Below are 19,649 nucleotides of genomic sequence, written 5' to 3' on the forward strand. Positions count from 1 at the left end.
GGAGAAGAAACTACGCTTCCCAGCAGCCCCCGCAGCAAAGCGTGCCGGGAGGAAGAGCTCTCCGCCAATCGGCGCTCCGTCCCGCCCTCCCGCAGCGCCGCGAGGGCCAATGGGAGAGCGCGGAGGCGTTGCCGGGAGGCCCCGAGCCAGGCGGCGGCGGTGGCGGCGGCCTGGGCGCGAGGGGAGCGGAGCGCGGGCGGCGGCGGCCGCTGAGCCCCGGCCACGCTGGCTCCCGGGGATCCTCCCGAGATGCCGGTGCGCAGCGAGCGGTGCCGCGCGGGCGGAGCCGCGGGTTCGGCCTCCTCGGCTCCCTCCGGGGCGGCCGCCAGCAGCTTGGTGCCGCCGCCTCCCATCAACACGGCGCAGCCCGGCGTGGCCACCTCGCTGCTGTACAGCGGCGCCAAGTTCCGCGGGCAGCAGCGCAGCAAGGGCAACGCCTACGAGGTGGAGGTCGTCATGCAGGTGAGGGGCCGCCCTCGGGCTGGGCCGCGTTTCCCCTCGCTGGGCCTCGGGCCTTCCCCTCGCGGCCGCAGAGCCGGGCGGGCGGTGCTCCTCGCGCTCCTTTGGAACGCCTTTCCCCGAGTTCTCCCCGCTCCTTCGGCACCCCCGGGCTCGGGAGCCCCTTTCCTGGATCTCCGCGGCCCCTCAGTCTCCTGTTTTTCTCACGGCTCCTTTCCTCGATTCCTCTGAGCTCCTCCCCGCAGGTCCGAGCCTTCTGGCAGCCCCACGCCCGGCTCTGTGCTCCTCTCCCCTCTCGGCTTCGTTTCCTTTTTCCCCTTAGGGCTGATGGGATCCCTAACCACGGGTCTCTTCCCATTTGCTCTCACACTTTTGCCCCATTTCTCTTTGTGGCTGCTGAGATACCTAACGCGAGGACTCTTCCTCATTCCCCTCAGGCTTGGGGTGCCCGTGTGCCTCTGGGCTGCCAGAAGGAAGGGTGGGAGCCTGCCCTGTGCTGGGAGGTGCCCAGGAAGTCCCCGGCAGCGGGGCAGCCTGTATTTCAGGCCTGGCTGGAACTCAGCGAGGATCCAGGTCCCTGTGGTGGAGTTTGGGTTCCTCATCCCATGGTGCCGATGGCTGTGTGGGGAACCGAGGGAGAAGTGCAGGAGTTCTGGAGAATGGGGCTTGCCTAATCCTCTCCGGAGTCACTGTCGCCCTGCATGCTTCATTTTTAGTCAGAGGTGCTGGCACACTCGCTTTGGGTAGAGGTGTGGAGTCGTTAGTGCGTGGGGAAACCAGACATCTGATGCATGCTTTCCTATGGCAAATCACAGCCCTGCTCCTGCTTTGGTGGTGTCAGATCGGGGGACCCAGGCTGGGTGCGCAGCAGTGATGCAGCGTGATGCATGGCTTGGCACTGGGGAGTGAAGTCAGAGCCCCAGGGTCTGCAGATGGGGCAGTGTGAGTTATGCCCTCTGTTTTCTTATCCAGTCTTCCACTTGTCAACAGCATAAGTGTACCCACTACGGTTTGCTCTGATGGAGACATCCTATGGCTGTTTAGTTCACTGCATGCTGCTTTCTCACAGAGGCTGGCTCTATCTTTGTGCTAAAAAATGCTGTTCTGTGCGTGTCGGATGAGAAGAGATGGCTGCCTGCTCTCCCTGTGCTCGGCAGAGAAATGTGGCTTTTCTTTGATCGCAGGTGGGGAAAAGCCATCTTCTCACAGCTGATGCTTGCACTTCTCTAAATAATTAGCTTCTTGCTTTGAAAACCAATCTGGAGACGTCAGGGGAAGGCTTGGAAAATCCCTCTGCTTGAAAGGTGCTCAGAGCAGAAGCATCCAACTGCTTCATTTCTGCATAGCAGAAGCAGCGAGATGCAGTTCAGGAACTTACAAGAAGAATGACACAAAAGCATTAGATCTGGGGAAGGGGCTCATTTGAAAATGCATAAGATGTCACCTGCCTTCTGAGAAGGCTTTGTGTGCCAGGTCTGGATATGAGGCAGAGACTTCTGTCTGAGAGTGCTGCCACAGTGGGAAGAGCTGAAAGCAGCCAGGCCGTAGGAAGATGGCTGAGCACCTTTAAATCCTCTTCCCAAGGCCCCCCAGCCTTGGGGTGGCTGTGAGCTGGGTGGTCTGTACCAGCTGAGGCAGAACCGAGCCTTGGAGGCTCTCGGGTTAGAAATAGCTTTGGATCAATTGAGTGCCTTCTTGTGCGTGCTAATAGTAGGACTTTGCACTTTTTTTCTAGCATGTGGACATGGAAAACTCCTATCTCTGTGGATACTTGAAGATTAAAGGCCTTACAGAGGTGAGTGCTAATTGCAAAACCGCATGGGAAGATGCTGTTCAAAGGCTTTTTTTTTTTCCTGGTGAGGTAGGAGAAGCTACTACTAGAAGGAGGAAGCGAAGGGATTGACCATGCAGCAAAATTGACTGCTAAATAGGTTAATGGCTTAAGTCTGCTGTTCTTGGCATATAGAGCAAATATGATGGGCCTTGATGGGAGACCTGAAGGGAGGAAACTTATCTGGCATCCCTTAGGGTGTGAGCAGAATCCAGCCTGACCCTGCAGTCAGCTTTGTGCTAGAAGAAAACATAACCTAAACAAGTCAGGTCTTTATGTGTTTCTGTCCACATCCGTCCAGTGTGGTCTGCTCTGTGCTGAACAGTCAGTGAGAGGAGTTTCGTGGGTGTGACACTTCTTGCTCTGCTTCTCCAAGATCCTTGAGTAGCCTGGAGCCCTTGCTGTGAGATGCTGCCTTTTGCTGAGTTCTGGTCACTAAGTGACAAATCATCTTACCTCTCTTCTCTCCTAGGAGTACCCAACCCTAACTACTTTCTTTGAAGGGGAAATAATCAGTAAAAAGCACCCTTTCTTAACACGCAAGTGGGATGCTGATGAAGATGTGGATCGTAAACACTGGGTAAATAAATCGGGGCCAAATGCAGGTCTGATGCAGTGTAGAGGTGAGGTACTGAGAGTGTCCATGCAAGGAGCCCTCCTTTGGGGTGCCCTCCTCCCTCCACCAGAGTCTTTGTGTCTGGAGGTCTCTTCAGCAGACTGAGCTGAGATCTCTAGGAATGGAGAGGATGTCTTGCTTTGCAGTTGTTGGCCCTGGACTTGGAACGGAAGTAGGAGCAATTTCCATCTCTTTCATTCCTATGAGAACACACTCCTTGTTTTGAAGTCTTGGCACAAAACAAAGTGCAGAAGGGGCAAGGTGCCCCTCTGGTGCAGGCACCTGTGTCTTGTGGCACCAGCAACCTCAGCCTTCTCACCCGGCCAGGGCATGCCCTGGATCAGGGCCATAGCATCTGTCTGATTATTTTGCTGCCTTGACCTATGCTGCTGCTTGCCAGACTGATGTTTATTATATTTTTGTCAACATATATACACCCCAAGAAGTACAGGACCTTCTGCAACCAGGCTGGATGTGGTTGTGGATGGCTGCAGTCCTTGTTGCCCCGTGCAAGTCCTGGGGCATGCACTCAGTGCTACTCTGAGGGAAGAGTAGGCCCTTCAGGGAGGAGGTCCTCTTTTTTTTCCTCCAGAATAGCAGCTGGCACTAGTAAGCACTTTTCCTGAAGTAAGCCTCCTGGTTTTTGTGTTTACTTGTTTTCCTTTTGTTCTAGGGGAAATTCCAAGCTTTCTACCAGTATGCAAAAACATTTAACTCTGATGACTTTGATTATGAGGATCTGAAAAACGGGGACTATGTCTTCATGAGATGGAAGGTAAACTGTGTGCTGCCTTCTCTGATGAGCTGCTTACAAGTGACTGACAGGGACTTGAAAGCTTTTTCAACTACTGGTGCTGGCCTAATGAAAGATCTTGCCCTATCCGACCTCATTAACTTGCCATATTTGCAAATTCCAGTGTGACTCCTGTCTCGTCAGCTAATTGCATCCTTAAGGGCTGCAGTCATACCTGAAAACACAACAGGAAAATCGTGCTTGGTGATTCTCCAGAGCCTGAGAGAATCAGTGTCTCCAGCCTCTGTGCTGGGCCTGGGTTTGATGCAGTTTGCTGACCAGGCTACCCCTCTTGGCTCTACGGCTGGATTGAGTCTTCTCTCTCGACTGCTTTGTGCAGCTGTGAAGGGAGGGGATCCTCGGGCAGCTCTGATTGTTGATTTTGTGATTGGCCTCTGGTTTGGAAGGGGCGGGTGTTGGACTAAAATTGGTTTTGTGTGCTCTTTAAAAGTGGTTTTGCTCTCAGTTCTTGCTTCCCTGTAAGGTGCTTGTAGTGCCAAGTGGTAAAAAAACAAAGAAGTCCAATTTGGGCTGCTAGGAATGCAGGGAGTGCTCAACCAGGAGTGCTCATCTTGGAGGGTCAGTTTGGGTGAGGGAGGGGAGTATTTGACCAGCATTTCTAAATGCAGCTTGTGTTTTGTGTGCAGGAACAGTTCCTAGTGCCAGACCACACTATCAAAGACATCAGCGGTGCTTCCTTTGCTGGTTTCTATTACATCTGCTTCCAGAAGTCAGCAGCATCTATAGAAGGCTATTACTACCATAGGAGTTCAGAATGGTAAGGAGCCTTTCTTCTTTTTAGGGTGCCTCCTCAGACAAAGCAGGGACTCCTCTTCTGCCCATCTGCAGCCTTGGGAGCACCCAGGCAGCACGCTTATTTTGGTGGGAAGGGGATTTGGTCTGGTGGTTGGACCCTCATGGGGAGGGAGGGTATCTGTGCTTGGCCCATCTGTGTGGTTTAAAGTGCTATCTTTTGCATGGCTGATGGTAATTGAGCTGGCAGCATGCTGCAGAGAAGCACTGTATGAAAACATGCTGTGGAGCAGTGAAGCAATGATCGGATGTGTTTGTGAGGTGTGCTGGGAGGCAGACCCCAGCTGTGGTTCCCTATTAGAATCTATCCAGAAGCTTGGGCTCCAGCCTGCAAACCTTTGTTGGGGTTGCCTGTAAAAGCCTTAAGTAGTTCAGGCTCTGAGCTTCTCTATGCTTTGGCCCTTCAGAAGATATCAGAGGGACCTGGGAGAGAGAGCTTTAGTGCCTTCTCACCTGTAACAGCTCTCCTGCTGCTCCCTTCAGGCAGGTGTCTTGTTAGGCCAGTTCTTTGTACTCCAAGGTGCTTGAGGTGTTGCTGCAAGATGCAGGGAACAGTCAAAGTTAATTGGTTGTGGTGGTGGTGGGTTTTTTTGGTTTTTTTTGGTTTTTTTTTTGTTAGAGCTATCTGACAAGTAGCTGTGAGAGCTCTTTTCCCTAGCTTTGGATAAATAATAAAGATATTTGTCACGCACAGCAAGTGAATCTGTAGGGTGTTTGGAAGCTCTCAGAAGGAAGGAAGGTGCCTGGGAGGCTTTCAGATGAATCCCCTTAAGCTAAGCTTTGAAAGATTTGAGTCTAATTTTCAGTTGAAGCAAACACTGTTTGAACATGAAAGTTGTCAGACTTCAAAAGGTGTCCAAAGCCCGCAGTCAGCCCTGCTTGATGGCAATCTGGCTGCAGGTAGCTCCAAGAAATGGGAATGGAAATGAGGAATGAAGCTGAGTCCTCCCAGGGGTTTGGCACCACTGATAAGCGCTTGCTTGAATGCCTCTGAGACTGTCCCAAAAGGAAAGGGAGAACCCACCTGGCTGCAGCTGCTGAACAGGAGCTCTTAGTTCAAGGCGGGGGGTTCCGTTGCTCTGTGTAATCTCCTCATCCATCTTTTTCCTCTCTCCCAGGTATCAGTCATTGAATTTAACTCATGTTCCTGAGCACAGTGCTCCTATCTATGAATTCCGATGACAGCTGTCCAGAACTGATACCGCGCAGAAGCAAACCGGGCAGGAGAGCATGGCCTGCCAGGAGGACTGTGTCCCTGTCGGAGCACGGGAATGCACGCTTCTCTCCTGCCCCTCGGACTCGCAAGAGAGAGAGCCTGAATGTTAACCCACCAGCCCAAGGAGCATGGCTGCTGGAGCTTAATTCTCCCTCCTGTCGAGTGGCGATTTGATCTTTAATCTGGTTTTAAGATACCTTTAAATGCACTTTCTTATTGCACAGCTAGTTTCTCTATCACTGAAATTCCTCCTGGCTCTCCTTCTGGAAGCTGTTTCTCAGTAGCTGGAATCGGTCTATTCTCTGAGTAATAAGAAAACATAAGCTTGGTGCTTGTATTCTCCTTGTTACAGCCTGATGTGGGTTGAAATCGCCAGGACTCAGGTTTCTTACCCAGATTGCCAGCTCTGATGCTCCCAGAGCCAGGCACGGCCGCGTGTGTGAGGCTCTGCTTGGCAGGCAGCTGCTCAGCTGCAGTCTGTCAAGGGAGTGTTGGCTGAGATGGATGAGGGTTGAACGAGTCTTTGCTTCCTGCTGGCTAATGAGGTTAGCCAGAGCTGCAGATCTTTCAGGAACACCGGCCCTTTGGAGCCGAGAGCTGTTCCAGTGTGTGGATATGCCACTGGGAATTAGTTTGATGTATGGACTTCCGGGCTGTCAGTAAAGTGGTTCTGAACTCTGCTTATAGGTGTATAATTTGCTCTTTAATTAAGTTAAGGGTTTAAAGAAAAAAAAAACAAAAAACTTTTATTAAAAAAAGAAGAAAATATTTTTATGGTTCCTTTTCCCAAGGACCCTATGGCAAATGCACAATTACTCAGTTACATTTTACCGTTTTCACATTGAAAACCAGGAATGTCTATGTTAGTTTTTATATTCGTGTATGTATTCAGCTAGCTTCTGCTTTGGGACAGTAATTGGAGTGCAAGTGTTGAGCAGCATCAACCAAACAGCTTGAACTGTTCAGCATTTGTACTCAACCCTCATGCTACACCAACACCACTGCTTGATACCTTTATGCAAGGCAAAAAAAAAGAAAAAGAAAAAGAAAACAAAAAAAAACAACTCAATATCTCTCTGACTTTGAAATGTTTCAAGTGATATAACTTAAGGCTTGTGTGCCAAAGCGTGTGTGTGTGTATGCGTGTGCAGGTTATTTTCCAAGGCATTTTAAAAGTTGGCCTCAGTTGTACATTTGATGTCAGTCACCCCTGCAGGGCTTTTGTGCAAGTTTGGCTGATGTTTTTCAGGCTGTTTGAAAACACCCCCCTGAAGCAGACCTGTGTTATGTGCTGACAGGGCGGGTGCTGAGGATGGATTTGCTGCCTAGGAGAGGAAAGCAAAGCTCTCTGCATCCCGTGTGTCGGTTGTTTGGGTTTTGTTTTCTACTTCCTTTTGGCAGCACGTGGGGTACTACGCAGCAGCTGAGTTTCTAAGTGTAGACCTTAACAGGAGCGGGTTTGGGTCTCAGTGAGCCTGTTCTGTATGCACCAAGCTGGGATTGTGCACGTTGGAGAGGCGGTGGGGCTGTTGGGAAATGATGCAGTGCTGGAAGTGCCCTTCTGTGGGCTGCTCTCTGCGGGTGAGTCCTGGGCCCCAGAACCAGCAGCCTTTCCTGCGGATGGAGACGGGAGAGTGGAGCAGGTGTGTGCCGTTGTCTTGGTCGTTCGTTGCAGGTGGATTTGTAGTGTCGCACAAAGGCTGAGGAGGAGCTGGAGGAGGGAGGGGCTGATGTGAGTAGGGCAGCTTAGAAACAGATTCTGCTTTTATTCTGCTCCTCTGGGAGAAACTTGGCCTGCAGGGAAGTGAGGAAAGGCATTTCTGCATGCGTGGTGCTGGGAGATGTCCTGGTTTTTGAGGCTAAAACCAATGGTGCTGCTCAGCTGTGAGAAGTGGAGGGGTGAGCTGTAGGGAAGGTGGCAGCACGGATGCAGACCCTTCCCCACAGGTTGCTTTCAGGAGACAGTAACCACCCTGTGCTGTTAGTGCAGTGTTACACTCGGGTTTCTAATGCTGTTCAGTTGAGTTGGTTTTGTGGTTGTCTGTAGAAGCTGGATTAGGAAGGTTCCTGGGGTCATTCAGTAATGTATCTACCCTAGAATTTCCCCTGCAGTTTTCCTGGGAAAGCTGATATGGGGAAGGAAGTGTTCTTCCCATGTACTTCTGCCTGTCTCATGGCAGCGGACTCGAAACGCTTCAGCTGAAATCCCAACTGGCCTCAGTAAGACGTGTTAGGGACAGGGAACAGTGATGTGAAGGGCTGCCTGTGTTCAGGATTTCTCTAAAGCCTTGCTTTGATTTTCTTTTTCTTTGAGTTGTTTGATAAGCTGAAGAGCTGTTCAGTATGTCACGTTGTGGTGAAAGGCGACTAGCGGGTGAGATGCTGGGAGAGGGAGTAACGGGGGATCCGCGGCTTCTGAAAAAGGTGTGAGTTCTTTTTTTTAACAATGTTGGCTGAAGAATTAGTATATTTATGGATGTACTTTGGAAAAGGGACTGGGAGAAGTATTTTGCGGAGTTATCAACGTCCAAATTAAAAATGAAATCTATTTAAGGGGCCTGTATCTGTGTGTGTTTGTTAACGTCAGAGCTTCTTGGCTCATGAGGACAACTGTGCCTCATCTCCCTGCTTAAAGACACATCCAGGAATCCAAATTCATAGAATCATTCAGGTTGGAAAAGACCTTAAAGATCACTGAGTCCAACGAACACCTAACCATACTACCCTAACTAACAGCCCTCCAGCTAAATCATGTCTCTGAGCACCACATCCAAACGGATTTTAAACACATCCAGGGATGGTGACTCAACCATATCCCTGAGGAGCCTATTCCAGTGGTTAACAACCCTTTTTTTGGGTTGTTAATACTGCTTAACGACCGCAAATCCAAGGGTTCAAGAATCCAATTGCCTTTAATAGGGGACATGGGATCGCCGTGGCAGGGACGAAGCTCAATCCCTATCCCTAACACGTCCTGCGGGTTCTGTGCCACGTATCCTTTCCCCCACCAGCCCTTTTGGGATACCAGCGGGGGGAGCCCCGTGCAGGGAGGGGCCGAGTGGGACCACGGAGGCGAGCGGAACGCAGGGCGCGGGGCGCGGCCGGAGCGGTGTGCGGAGTGCGCAGCGCCCCCCTGCCTGGCGGCGGAAGCGGACGCAGCCCGGAGCATTTAGGCGCACGGACGGACCGGCGGCGCTTCCGGCGGGCGGCGTGAGGAGCCGCGGCGGGCCGCGCCATGGGCATCCTGGAGAAGATCTCCGAGATCGAGAAAGAAATCGCCCGCACCCAGAAGAACAAAGGTGCCGGGGGGGCGAGGAGCCGAGGGAAGCGGTGGTCGCGGCTGTGGAAGCGCTCGGGTTGGGCCGGGCGCTGGGCGCTCTTTATGGGCCGCCCTGTCCCCGCGTGCCCCCTCCGCAGCCCGGCGCGGCCCCGCGGTGGGAGCCGGGCTGCTGGTTGCACCGGGTTGGAATTCGGATGCCTGAATTCAAGGCAGGGCCGGGCTGCGGCAGGGCATCCCCACAGCGCTTTGCTGCTTCTGCGGGCTGAATGCTGGCGAGGAGAGCTGATAGAAACTGCGATCCCCTGTTACAAGCTTCTGTTGAACGAGCTGCCTTATTCTCTGTGTCGGGTGTAAATTCAAGAATAAGTTAGTAAATGTTTTATTCGTGTATGTGAGCTCTAAGCTGAGCATGTTTTTAAAAATTGGCAAAAGCAGAGGAAGAGTATCGTGCGTTTTTGCAGTGATGGATGCTGGAGGAGTGCTGTCCAGCCCGGGGCGGGCTGTTCCCTACAGGCTCTGCCTCCTCCCAACCCATCCCACCGTGCCCACTGCCCACATCCCTCGGTGCCACATCTCCACAGTCTGCAACGCCTCCAGGGATGGTGACCCCACCGCTCCCTGGGCAGCAGTGCCAGTGCCTGACCGCTCTTTTCAAGAAGAAATTGTTCCTAATATCCAACCTGAAAACATCTTATTTCCTTGAAGTTTGACTTGCATGCAGTTTACTGCAAGACTTTACTCTCAGTGGCCGATATCTCAGAAGTTACAGAACACCTGGATGTAGCTAGGGTGTCTTAAGTTATGGACTGAAATCTGAGGTTTCATTTTGGGAAGGCTCTTGTTTCCAAGGGTGAGTTATCAGGCACTGTCTTTAACCACTTGCTGTGTTTCTGTTATTTCAGCTACTGAGTACCATCTTGGCCTGCTGAAGGCAAAGCTTGCAAAATACAGAGCTCAGTTGTTAGAACCTTCCAAATCCTCTGCTGCTAAAGGAGAAGGCTTCGATGTGATGAAATCTGGAGATGCCCGAGTGGCACTGATTGGTTTTCCTTCTGTGGGTAAGGTCAGTGCGTATCCGAGTTAACCTTGCAGTGTGGTTTTTCTGGGTTTGTGACTGGCAGGGGCTGTAAAGCAGGTATCTATCATCTCTCTGTATTTCACCTTCTTGCCATTAGTTAATGAAGAGTTAACTAGTGCAACCACTGCTGAGAACATAGGCAAGAGTACAGGTTTTATCTTCATGCTGGCAGACCCATTACTGTCTCAGTCCCTGGATCCTGGATGGCTGCAACCTGACTTTAGAAACTGATGAACACTTTTTAGTATTGCATGTTTTGCTGAACGTGTGTCAGTGCTTTCATTTGAGTATCTCTTGTGATGGCAGTCTCTTGCTTTTTCAGTCCACGTTTTTGAGTTTAATGACCTCAACTGCCAGTGAAGCTGCATCTTATGAGTTCACAACCCTGACATGTATCCCAGGAGTCATAGAAGTAAGTAGGATTTTCCTCCCTTTCATAGAAGATAGCAGTATGAAACCCAGACATGTAAAGAAGTCTGCTGAGAAGCAGCAATATCTGGAGATCTCTGCTGACCTCTGCTTTAAACTTCATGAAGTCTTGAGTGCTTGCAGTATCAAGTCTGCAACCTGCAGTGCTGATGTAGCACTTCTCTAGGCTGCATAACTCTTCAAGATTGACTGCCTGATCGGGGTTTCATATGGCACAGTTCGACTGACCAGAGCAATACAGGAATTCTCAGCTGAATTTTTTATAACTGCTATTGGCGCCATTGACCAGATGGCTGGAAACCTTGACAGATTTGTTTTTAATGAAGCTTTAAAAGAGGCAATCTGTACTGTGATCAATTTGGAAAGAAAATACGACTACTCCTGTCCTTGAGGAATTTCATTAGCGGTGGTTTGAGTGTCTATCAGTAAAGCAAATGGTGAAGGGCATCAAACTGAAAAGTATCCAAGAGGAATGAGAAAACTTGGGTCAGAATTGAAAGCAGATTTAAATAATGAAAGCAAACGTATTGGTGTTAAAATGAACACCAGCACTGTAATGCATCCATATGCAGCCTCAAGCTCCAGTCACCAGCTGAAGCTGTTACTGAGGACTTACTGCAGCAGTAGCTTGAAAGATAGTGACCCTGCTGATCCAATGAACAAAGGTCTCCCCTTTTTTTTCCTGGTATTGTAAGACCTGCAACACACATCAGTAGTTCTGATCCATCTTGGTAAGGGATTATGGCATTTGCTTATTACAGAGCTTTACTTCTTAGACCAAAATAGAGTTGTTGTATTTTTTTTCCCTTTCTTTTCTATTTATCAGTTGGGATATTGTTGCAGTTGCACTGTGCTGTTTTCAAACTGCAGTTATGTGACTCTTTAGGAGGCTAGAACTGCAGTATGACCCACAGTTGAACACAGCTTAATGGGAAACGCTCCAGAGGTTGCCTCATCAAAACAAAGCCACCAGCTTTGTGGAAAGTTGTCTTCCACTATTGCTTTCATTCAGTTCCACTCTCTGCAGGCTTTGGAACTCAGCATGTGCCTGGGGCTTTCAGGGCAGCTGAGGTACCCTGCACAAGGCTTTCAACTTTCTGTCCATTTCCTTTTCAGTACAAAGGAGCCAATATTCAGCTGTTGGATCTGCCTGGAATCATTGAAGGAGCAGCACAAGGTTGGCTGATCTCTATGTTGATGTAAAGGAGGGACTTGCACTCGGTATCATTCTTGCCCACATCAAACATCAGCAGCTTTCCCAGGCCAATGGTTCCCACATTGGCTTTCCAAACTGGCATTCCTGATCTTATGTGAGGCACGATTCTTATCCCTGGCCCACGTAAGGCTCTATATGTAGCAGAAATACGCTTTTCTGGAGGTGGGAGCCAAAGCAAGTCAGTCACTTCTCACCTTCTTGCATGAGTGTTATTTTGCTCATCTGCTTTCTGGTACAGAGGAAATCTAAAGAAAGATGCTGGAGAGGCGGAGGGGGGAATTACAGCTAAACAGTAACTTCTTTTGATTAATTTCCTGCAAGTCCTTCCGTGACTCCTGATTCTGGGCCTTTGTGCTTCTGCTTCACTATCTTTCTTATCAGCAGGTCATGACAAAAGAAACGTTTACAAAATTTAGGAGAACATTCTAATGGTCTCTTAGAGGAGCATGACCTGGTTAATAAGGTCTCTCTCCCTTTTGACCAGAAAATACCCACATCGCTGCCCTGCGTAAGCTGTCTCTGTCACCTGGAACCACTCCCACTGCACAGGTGTGGGGTGTCTGTCCAGCTGGCAGCAGCGACATTTCAACGTGTACAGCTGTATACAGACATATGTGTGCTAGTTGTGTAAGCCATAACAGAAGAGAATGTTCTGGGGGCTTGTGCTGGGCATAAGATAGCATTGGATGGGCCAGATATGCTCACACAGGGACCCCTTGACAGCTGACTGTGGCCAGCACAGGATTGCAGGATCCTTTTCCTTGCTTCCAAACAGAAGTCCCCATCTGTCACAGAACTCGTAGCTGGTTTCTCTTCTTGATACACAACCATGTCCTCTCTCCTCAGGGAAGGGCAGAGGTCGGCAGGTGATAGCTGTGGCCAGGACAGCAGACGTTGTCATTATGATGCTGGATGCCACGAAGGGTGAAGTGCAGCGGTGAGTGTGTGCTTCTGGGTGTGCGGGGCTGGGATGGTGAGTCGGGTTCAGCAGATCCCACCTGCCCAGAAAACATTCCAGCTCCCTGAAACACCATATCCCAGGTACACAGGAGAGCTGCTATTTAAGCTTGAGTGCAAGATTGGGGTTGTGCTCCATTGGAGGCATGCTGGCTAACTGGGAGCAGCATTTACAGCACTTTCTGCAGACCTCAGCTTGGGCTTCTCAGTTGAAAGATCATTCCTCCAGGATGGCTGTGCAGAGATGGGGCTGTTGAGCTAGATTTCCACTGTTGACCCTGCCCTGCATTAGCAGTGGATGTTACGTTGCAGTGAGTTTATGACAACGTTGTACCAATATGACAACCAAAAAGGAAGAGTGTGGGTGTCACCTGGCTGGTCTCAATCTCACAGGTACTAACATGCAGTGTCCCTGCAGGGCCCTGCTGGAGAAAGAACTGGAATCTGTAGGAATCCGTCTGAATAAAAGCAAACCAAATATCTACTTCAAGGTGAGGTTTCCTGGGCTGTTACAAGCAAGCTTGTGTGAGGCTGCTTAATGGAAGCCAAGGGCAATGTGTGCTGCCCATTGCATTGGGCAGACTGAAGCAGGTGGTGGATTTTGGAGGCTGTTCTTGAGTTGATTTATTGTCTTGCAGCCGAAGAAAGGTGGAGGTATATCCTTCAACTCAACTGTCACACTAACTCAGTGCTCCGAGAAGTTGGTACAGCTCATCCTCCATGAGTATAGTATCCTTTTCCTAAAATGAGAGGCACTTGAGCCTCAAGCCAGCAGCTCTCGAGCCAAATGATACCCACTGTGGGATGGCCTTGTTGTGTGCTCGGTGGGGTAAGAGGAGGCCTGCGTTGATTTTTCCCATTTTTATTCCCTTTCTCCATGCTGCACCAGGCAGGTTCAGGCCATTGACTCACAGCTGTGTTTAGGCATGCCGGATTTGGACCTTGACAATGTTCACCTCAGAAATCTTCAACGCTGAAGTCCTTTTCAGAGAGGATTGTTCCCCTGACGAGTTCATTGACGTGATTGTAGGCAACAGGGTCTACATGCCATGCCTTTACGTGAGTATCTCAGCAACAGCCTGCCTTCTGCAGCACTGAACACCTCCTTACAGAAGGAAACTCTGCGACTTCCTGATTCTTAAAGCAGTAACGATTCGGGGACGAGGAGGTGGGCGTTTTTTTGCTATTTATACCTGCGCAGCTGTGCTGTGTGCTCTCCCTGTGCCCTCTAGTGGCTGGCTGCCGTGGAGCAGCGTGAGCTCTGCATCCTGGTAGCACAGCTTGCTGCTGTGGTGTGGAGCCTTCGGTTCCTCTGCTGCCAGCGCTCCACATTTGAGTTTTTGTAAATGTTTCCTTGAGCCAGAGGTCATTTAATGGCTTTGTTTGATAATGACTGAGCCCGGAGTTGAATTCATGATGCTGGAGAGCACATTGCTATCATCCCAAATTGAGAGGTTTAGAAGGTCTAAGCTTACGTTTAGGCTCCCAAATTTCAACAGGATAATTTCTTAAAAGCCTTGGCCTGCCCTCTAGCTGGTAGGATCCATGTTTCTATATCAGATGCTGCAACTGTTTGTTATACCCACGTGTGTGTGTGTGTGTGTCTGCCTTCCTTGCAGTGCTGCTGAATTGACATCCTAAGGAATGCATTGTTTCTCATTTGACTTAGGTTTATAACAAGATTGACCAGATATCTATGGAGGAAGTGGATCGACTTGCTCGGAGACCCCACAGTGTTGTAATCAGGTAGGAGCAGGGAGCCACTGCACAGCTTTTTCTGGGCTTCCTTCCCCTGGAGAGGCAGGCTGCTGGCTTCCTCACACCATCTGCAGGGCAGAATAAGTCTCTAGCTTGTTCCCTTGGAAGCACTGATGTATCTGACTGGGGCTTTGCTGCTTCAAAGCTACTTTCCCTTCTGAAAGCCCTATTAATTTCATCTTGTGCTTTTCCTGTAATGACATCATTACAGACATTTCCCCTTGTACCTTAGCTCTGTAATTAGATGTTTCACCTTGTTCTTCTGGATCTCTAAATCACAACAGCAATAAACACTGAGTCTTTCCTGGTGTTTTACAGCTGTGGCATGAAACTGAACCTGGATTACTTGCTGGAGAAGCTGTGGGAATATCTGGCACTTACCTGCATCTACACCAAGAAACGAGGACGTAAGTGGCCATTAGCTGAGCAGAAGGTTTGAAAGGCACAAAGGGCTGCTGCTCACCAAACACAGACAGGCTGCCAGTGGGGCTTGGATGCCTGGCTCTGAGTGATCTTTTGGAAGTGCTGCAACTACATACTCCCTAACCAGCTTTCAGCATTAACTCTTGGGAAGTCCTTTCTGTTTTGTCTGATTCACCTATTCTCTCTGCACTACAAGAGCTGAATTTTTATAAGGCTTTTCACGATGCTGTCATAAAGAAATAAAGTTTTCAGGCTTGCAGCTTCCTTCCTCTAATAGTTACTGTGTGCAGTCTGTGATGAGCAGATTGCTGCCCAGAAGAGGTCTCCTGTTCCTTCTGTGGGAGATTTGGTGATTCCCATGCTGGGCTCCTGGAGCTCTGGAGCCTTTGATCCTCCTTTTGCTTTACCATTCACCTGTAGCTTTTCCTGATGGTGAAGGCACATCTATAACTTGTTCCTTTTCCAAGACATTCTTCCTCTGGCTGTGATCGCAACTAAACAACTCTGAACTGGGTGGATATGAGAGGATTAAGGAATTTTTTGTGAGTTTGTTAAGCTGTGAAACCATGGGGACTTTACAGAAAACTGCAGAGTGGTGCCGTTGTACTTAGGCAGGTGGGCTTTGACTTTGTCTTCTTTGTTGAAAGCCAAGTCTTTGGAATGGGGTTGCAGAAGGTGAGTTGTGAGAGAGCTGTGACGTGGATAACTGTTTACCTGTGGGTACTGGAGTGTGGACAGAAGAGGTTCAATGCTTTCAGCTATTTGGATGCCTCTTGTGTTTGTAGGCTGCTTGCGAGCCTGGCAAGGCAAGGGATTGGAGAGCAGTAAGCAGAAACAGTGTGGCACAATGTCAGCATGTTAGAACATGTTCAGTGCAAAACCAGTGATTCTTTTTATCCCTTCGTTTGCTTTTTCATAGAGAGACCAGACTTCACAGATGCTATTATCCTACGGAAAGGAGCTTCTGTGGAGCATGTGGTAATTTCTCTGTTATTTATAATTAATTATCTGTAGAAGGAATCTTCGAGCCTGCTGTGATTTATTTGAGTTTTTTAAAGTATGGAATATGCCAGTGCTTAGCTGGGCTTCTTCTTTTGTTACCTTTCCTGATTCCATCTGCCTTGGGTTTCTTTCCTCACTGCTACAAAAGATTTCGTTAGAATTACTTGATTCGAAGCAGTGGAAAAGCACATGGAAGCAGTGAAATGGACCTTTTGGTGAACTGTAGATTCCTGTGCATCTATTTTGTATTTCAAGTGCTGCTAACTGGCTTATAAAGCCACTATTGTTATTTCTGATGTAGACATGAGTTGCTTCTCAATCCTGATTAATGAGCAAGTTGTTTACAAAGGGTCCCAGAGTGCCTCACATGCTGTCTGTCTGTCTTGCAGTGCCACCGGATTCACAGATCATTAGCCAGCCAGTTCAAATATGCCTTGGTATGGGTAAGTGTTTAACAGCAGTGTTCAACAAGAGAAATCCTTGTCCTCATGTGACTGGTTGCCTTCTAACCCTTCTCCCTGTTTCTCTTCAAAGGGAACAAGCACAAAATACAGCCCTCAAAGAGTGGGCTTAACCCATATGATGGAGCATGAAGATGTCATTCAGATCGTAAAGAAGTAGCTCCCTTTGCTGCTCTTTGCTGGTGCCTGGCCTTGTCTTTAATCACTCAAATTGGATCTGACCACATAAAAGCAAAACTAAACAAAAACAAAAAAAAAAAAAAAAGAAAGAAAAAAGGAAAAAGAGAGATGTGTTCCACAGCCAAGAAAGCGAGAAGGCTTCTGTGAAGCTCCTTCTCTTGGAGAAAGGCTTAAAATGAGGCTACTGTACGTGCAGGTGGGGATGGGGAAAATGGGTTTTCATCTTGCAGCATTCAGGCGAAGTAATGTTTCTTAAGTATATTTTAAAAAAGAAAAATAAAAGGGGAACCAGTTCTTCTGGGACACAGTTCCTGCAGCCAGCAATGTCCTGCCCCAGTAAGATCTGCACACATGTCTGTGTATTAATATACCAGTAGCTTGCTCAGCTAAGGGGAAGTTCATAGGTTTGTGTGGACAAATGTGGCCCTGTGCTTTGGAACAGAGGAACCGGAGCTGGAAGAACATTGCTGATGCTTTGCTGCTTATCTATTCACTTAATTTAAGTGTTGATCTGAAACAGAAAACAAAGTTCTTCCTCCTCTGCTCTCCGGACGTGTGGTCTCTACAGCTTTCACAGTTGGAGACTTCAGTCAGACAAGCCTTGATGAATTTATGATGGTCCCTCAATTACATTAAGAAGTGGCATGCTGTGCCTCCTGTTACCTCTGCAGAGAGCTTTGTAGGACATCCTTGTCCAACTGGTACTGAGAGGTGAGAACTGAAACTTTGTTAAGGAATGGTTAACCTGGCCAAACTGCAGCAGGGTACGATCAGAGAGCCAGAGGCTGCAATGAGCATTCACTTCTGGCATATGATGGCCCAAGGAGTGATCTTGAGAGTCTGCTCCGCTCTTGTCCTGCCCGTTGGTCCCCAGGAGCATTGCTTGGGATGTGCTTCTTTCTCAGTCCTGCCTCTAAATTCCCATAAGTGCTCTCTGAGCTCAGCACCATCCCATGCTGTGGGTTTTACCCCAACTCTGTTTAATGGTGTTTCTTGTTTGGATATTTTTCCTCAGAAATCTGGGATTTTTCTAATCATGCTCTTTCACTAAGTATTGATGCTAAGCAATTCAGAGTGCCTGATAGAGAACAGCTCTTTCCTTCTGGGATCAAGAGTTGCCGATAGCTTTTATTTTCTTTCATTGGAAAAGAGTTCAGTCTGATGTGGATTGTTGACTGTGAGGACAGGTCTGATAGCAAACTTGTCTGAGCAGGGCTCCTTCCCTCTTCTGTGTTCCTCCCCACCCCTCACAAACAGATCGAGCAGAAATGGAAGGAATATTTTATTTGAGAAAATAAAAATTGCTATTTCATGTGACCTGTGGACGTCTGCCTGCAGTGGTTTGGCAGTTTGGTGTGTTCTCTAACTCTCTTTTTTACCTTTGGCCTCCTGAAGAATGACAGATGCTGCTGCAGAAGGTGGCAAGGTGGAGTAGATCGTGAGGCAGCAGCGAGGGCTCTGAGGATGGAGAGGACCTCTGCGAGGTGGCGTGGGAGCCAAGCACAATATTATTCACAATACCCAAACTGAGAAGGTGACTTTGAACTCTGTAAGTTCCCTTCCCTGTTTCTGGCTTTGTTCACAGCTGGAGTGCAGAGCAAATCCCAACCTCGGTGGCAGCTAGTGGAGAATGAGCTCCAAATTAGCAGCATTATGCCTGAGCTGGCTGCAGAAAGCAAGCACTTCTCTGTGTGAATCGGGGGGGATGCCGTTCCAGCACATTAACTCGCCCTTTAAATTTCCTGTGAAGGTTGCAGAGGCAAAGAGCCTCCCACACAAAGAGTTCTTTTGGTTTCGTTTTGTCCCTGACTTTCTGACTCTAACTCCAAACCAAGGAGCCTGCCAAGCCCCAGTGCACAGCCAGGCAGCTGGAGGTGGAGCTGGGCTGTGCTTTGTCCTTAGACCGGGTAGTGTGTGCAGCTGGGGAAATGGTGGATGCTCACGTGAGGCTGAAATGCACAGTGTAACCTACCTGGTTAGTGCCTTCCTCTCAGTGTGTTCACTTTTAAAACTGACTGGTCCAGCACACCATCATTAAAACCTCTAATTAGCCTTGCTATTCACTTAGGAAATTGTGCATTTCATCCTGTTCAAAATGAACTGATAGGCAATTAAATTTGGAAAGCGGATGGAGTAAAAGTCGTTAAACCAGAAGAAGCTAATTTCTTTTCTGAAGCAAGAGTAGCTGTTTTTGCAAGCGAGTTCATAGCTGTGTTTGAAAATGCGTGCATTCTAATTGCAGTGCTCACTCTTTCAGACAGATTCTGTAATTGTTCTGTGCTGATGCTAAAAGCTGCAAGCATTGCAATTCAATGCAGCAGCAGCAGCAGCTTTGCCTGAAGATGTCTCTCAAGGGGTGGGTGGGAAATCACTGCAGTGTTTGTGTTGTACCAGAACCTCCTGAGCTTTATGGAATTGCTCAGATCCCTCGTTAGCTAGCAAAGGGAGATGTACTGAGGGACTCCTTGCTGAACGTTTTTGGAGGAAGGCAGGTGCAGGATGGGGTGCAGAAGCAGGCAGTGTGCTGATTCCTGCTGTATAAGAGGAGGTTCTCCTGGATGAAACCAAGAGGCAGGAGCCTGGCTGGGTTGGGGCTGCTGCTCTGCATTGCAGCTGCTGCCATCTCTGCTCTTCCAGCCTGCTCTGCCTTCATTAGCACGGTGCCCTGCTCCCCCAGGCTGCACCCAGCCTGCCTTGCCCTTTGCTGGTGGTGTGGGGCTGCGTGTGACTGCTGAGTGATGCTCCAGGTGTGGAGCGGGGTGGATCAGCTTTGACACAGTCCATCAGCTGCCCTCCATCTCATCGTGGAAACAGCAAAGGCCCGAGGCGTGCTCTGTTTAAAATGCTTGTTCCAGGCAATCAAGCAGGTTTGATTGGCTGAACACTCCTTTTATAATTTAATTTAGTCAGGAATCGTTCGCAAGGTAATAAAAAGAGACTGACTCCAAATACATTCATTTAATTCAATGAGAGATGGTTACTGCGGCAGGCTCGCCTCCACCAGCTTCCCTCACCCCATCACACTGACATCTTAAAGCGCTGCTCGGGACTGTATATAAGAGCCACGATCCACACTGACAGCTTAATTGTTTCTAATGCTGACAAGGGTCACCCCCAAGCAGACATTGCACATTGTG

At 49.0% G+C, this 19,649-nt stretch overlaps 2 protein-coding genes across 3 annotated transcripts; both read left to right on the forward strand.

The window, feature by feature from the left end:
• The first annotated feature begins 107 nt into the window (after window positions 1-107).
• On the forward strand, window positions 108-8,281 carry GID4 (GID complex subunit 4 homolog). Of its 2 annotated transcripts, XM_085237366.1 has the most exons (6): window positions 108-462; window positions 2,195-2,254; window positions 2,763-2,870; window positions 3,580-3,681; window positions 4,347-4,477; window positions 5,631-8,281. In XM_085237366.1, exons 1-6 carry the CDS (start codon window positions 250-252, stop codon window positions 5,692-5,694), a joined length of 678 nt encoding a protein of 225 aa, XP_085093492.1. In that variant the 5' UTR covers window positions 108-249; the 3' UTR covers window positions 5,695-8,281. The 2 variants fall into 2 exon arrangements, with proteins under 2 accessions (XP_085093492.1, XP_085093493.1); XM_085237367.1 differs by lacking the exon at window positions 2,763-2,870.
• Window positions 8,282-8,871: 590 nt separating this feature from the next.
• DRG2 (developmentally regulated GTP binding protein 2) lies at window positions 8,872-17,829 on the forward strand. Its single transcript, XM_085237562.1, has 13 exons — window positions 8,872-9,027; window positions 9,911-10,071; window positions 10,409-10,498; window positions 11,632-11,692; window positions 12,578-12,668; window positions 13,107-13,179; window positions 13,327-13,417; window positions 13,650-13,747; window positions 14,358-14,434; window positions 14,765-14,853; window positions 15,789-15,847; window positions 16,261-16,314; window positions 16,406-17,829. The coding sequence occupies exons 1-13, from the start codon at window positions 8,964-8,966 to the stop codon at window positions 16,490-16,492; spliced, it is 1,095 nt and encodes a 364-aa protein (XP_085093688.1). The 5' UTR covers window positions 8,872-8,963; the 3' UTR covers window positions 16,493-17,829.
• The last annotated feature ends 1,820 nt before the right edge of the window (window positions 17,830-19,649 follow it).

Source organism: Meleagris gallopavo, chromosome 16, assembly GCF_905368555.1.
Source record: "Meleagris gallopavo chromosome 16, MGAL_WU_HG_1.1, whole genome shotgun sequence".
Taxonomy (NCBI): Eukaryota; Metazoa; Chordata; class Aves; order Galliformes; family Phasianidae; genus Meleagris; species Meleagris gallopavo.

Coding starts and splice junctions, on each gene's coding strand:
- GID4 (XM_085237366.1), top strand. CDS start 250: ATGCCGGTGCGCAGCGAGCGGTGCCGCGCGGGCGGAGCCGCGGGTTCG. Junction 3,682..4,346: donor ATGTCTTCATGAGATGGAAG/GTAAACTGTGTG, acceptor TTTTGTGTGCAG/GAACAGTTCCTAGTGCCAGA. Junction 4,478..5,630: donor TACCATAGGAGTTCAGAATG/GTAAGGAGCCTT, acceptor CCTCTCTCCCAG/GTATCAGTCATTGAATTTAA.
- DRG2 (XM_085237562.1), top strand. CDS start 8,964: ATGGGCATCCTGGAGAAGATCTCCGAGATCGAGAAAGAAATCGCCCGC. Junction 12,669..13,106: donor ACGAAGGGTGAAGTGCAGCG/GTGAGTGTGTGC, acceptor GTGTCCCTGCAG/GGCCCTGCTGGAGAAAGAAC. Junction 13,418..13,649: donor GCTCATCCTCCATGAGTATA/GTATCCTTTTCC, acceptor TGTTCACCTCAG/AAATCTTCAACGCTGAAGTC.